At 37.8% G+C, this 1,861-nt stretch overlaps 1 protein-coding gene across 1 annotated transcript in view; it reads right to left on the bottom strand.

Annotated features, from left to right (window-relative positions):
* Window positions 1–1,577: 1,577 nt before the first annotated feature.
* Window positions 1,578–1,861, bottom strand: part of LOC108966149 (trypsin delta/gamma-like) — a 1,174-nt gene continuing 890 nt past the window's right edge. The window contains exon 2 of the mRNA XM_018928909.1: window positions 1,578–1,584. Coding sequence (XP_018784454.1) covers window positions 1,578–1,584 — 7 coding nt within the window. The remainder of the gene's footprint in view (window positions 1,585–1,861) is intronic.

Genomic DNA, 1,861 nt, shown 5'->3' with positions numbered 1-1,861 from the left:
TCGGGTATGGTGCGAGCGAAGGCGCAAGCCACAAAAGACAAAACTACCACGAATTTCAACATTGCTCCTTTACAGATAGTTGCAAACAACTGCTGTTGACCGAAATGGTTAGCTTATATATACCTAGCACAATATTTACTCGGAGTATAAGCCATATAATCAGTAAGAGTACGTCCATTTTTACCAAAAAATGTCGTTTTCCAAGAGTGTTCATTCGTGTGCAGATGATTTAAAAGATATTGACTGGCACTTACGTGTAGAATTTGTATCGTTAGATAGCAGTTAGATAAGTTAGTTGGCATGATAGGCAACGAGGGTTTTTATTATTTTTATTTCAGCAAATGGAGTCTGATTTGTGATTTTTCATGAAGTCTTTGTTTACATTTCTTTATCGCGGAACCACTCGTGGCGACTTTTTCTCTGCCCGCACACCGACGRGAKAGATTTGTAGGCGCAATGAGCTTTTCACCGATGGTTCAAAGCTAGGTGGGAAGGTTGAAGGTCAAGTTTTCTTTAGGGAGCTCTCTGTCAATATTTGCGGTAGGCTACCGGAYGTACWGCTACGAAGTGCAGTTTTTAGGGAGATGAGCATTCACTTCGACAGTAGAGCGACAATACTTGCGCTGAGGTCGCTAACTGTGCGTTCAGAGCTTGTTAAGGAATGTCTGTCCTCACTAGAAATAGCAGCATGCTCCTTCGTTATCAGACTCGTTCGGGTGCCAGGACACAGCTGAATCGCTGGCAACTGCAAAGCCGATGAGCTAGCCAGATGGGGTCTGCGTTCAAGCACTGGACGAACGGCCCTTGCGTGCACTTGGCAGGCTTTGGTCGACGACCACTGCTACGAGGTCCCTTTGGCCTGATAATTTTTCGTACCTTCCTTCCATATTTATGAAAAATCCTTAAATGTTTTTGTCTCTTGTCGCTAAAATACTTATTTAAACACAATTTAGGGCATCCTTAGCAATTCATTCACATAAATACAGAAAACGTCCAATTATTTTAAATTTCCGTAACTCATCAACGAATGGTTTTTGACAAAAAAAGTGTGGATAAAGCTATATTGGGGAGTCTAAGTGAAGCTAAACAAATTTTGAAACTAGATATATCTTTAAATACCATACGGGATAAACTTCAGAGACCTGGCATCTAACGAAGCATACTGTAATCTAATTCCGACATTTAAAAACAGACAATAAAAAAGATTACATAAGCAGGGAAACACCAACCATGACTGGAGCAAAATGAGTCAACTTTTGTATTGTCCAACCCCTTGCAATTTGTTTCCTAAGGCTTGCTAAGCAACTCCAAAAAGTGCCTGTTGATGGATGCTCTCTGTTTATGGATTTGGGGTTGTGAGGTGCTGCACAGAAAACCTGAACACCCTTACAATGATAAAATTATATGAAAAGCTTTACTTTAAAAATAATCAAGATCAGTATCAAATCACCTAGGAGGATACTTTGTACTCAATCTAAATAAGAAAACCATATTGTTATTTCAGATTGGTCATTACGGTCACTAGACGCCAATAATATAGAGAATGTTCAAACATACCCGTAGAATATACCGAACATTTAGCAGCTTAAAGAAAACAATTTTTTTTTATATTATAAAATTTTTCCTAATAAACCCAATCTACTCTTTGGAACACGAAAACGTTATTTTTTGAATACACTATAGATTTCAAAAATTTGAGTACAACATTATTTTTCAGGACGTTGTTGTCGTTTAACAATCTAGTAAGAGGAAGACGACTTGTCTATGCCAACAAACCGATTCAGCAGATCAAAATAAAAACAAATTTATATTTTCAAATCACAAGATTTATTATTTTTCTTTTCATAATATCGAGTACCTT

The sequence above is a fragment of the Bactrocera latifrons genome, unplaced genomic scaffold (genome assembly GCF_001853355.1).
Source record: "Bactrocera latifrons isolate USDA-ARS-PBARC rearing strain unplaced genomic scaffold, ASM185335v1 scaffold_157, whole genome shotgun sequence".
Classification (NCBI taxonomy): domain Eukaryota; kingdom Metazoa; phylum Arthropoda; class Insecta; order Diptera; family Tephritidae; genus Bactrocera; species Bactrocera latifrons.
Note: the sequence above shows the minus strand (reverse complement) of the source record. Positions and strands in the feature narration are given on the sequence as shown.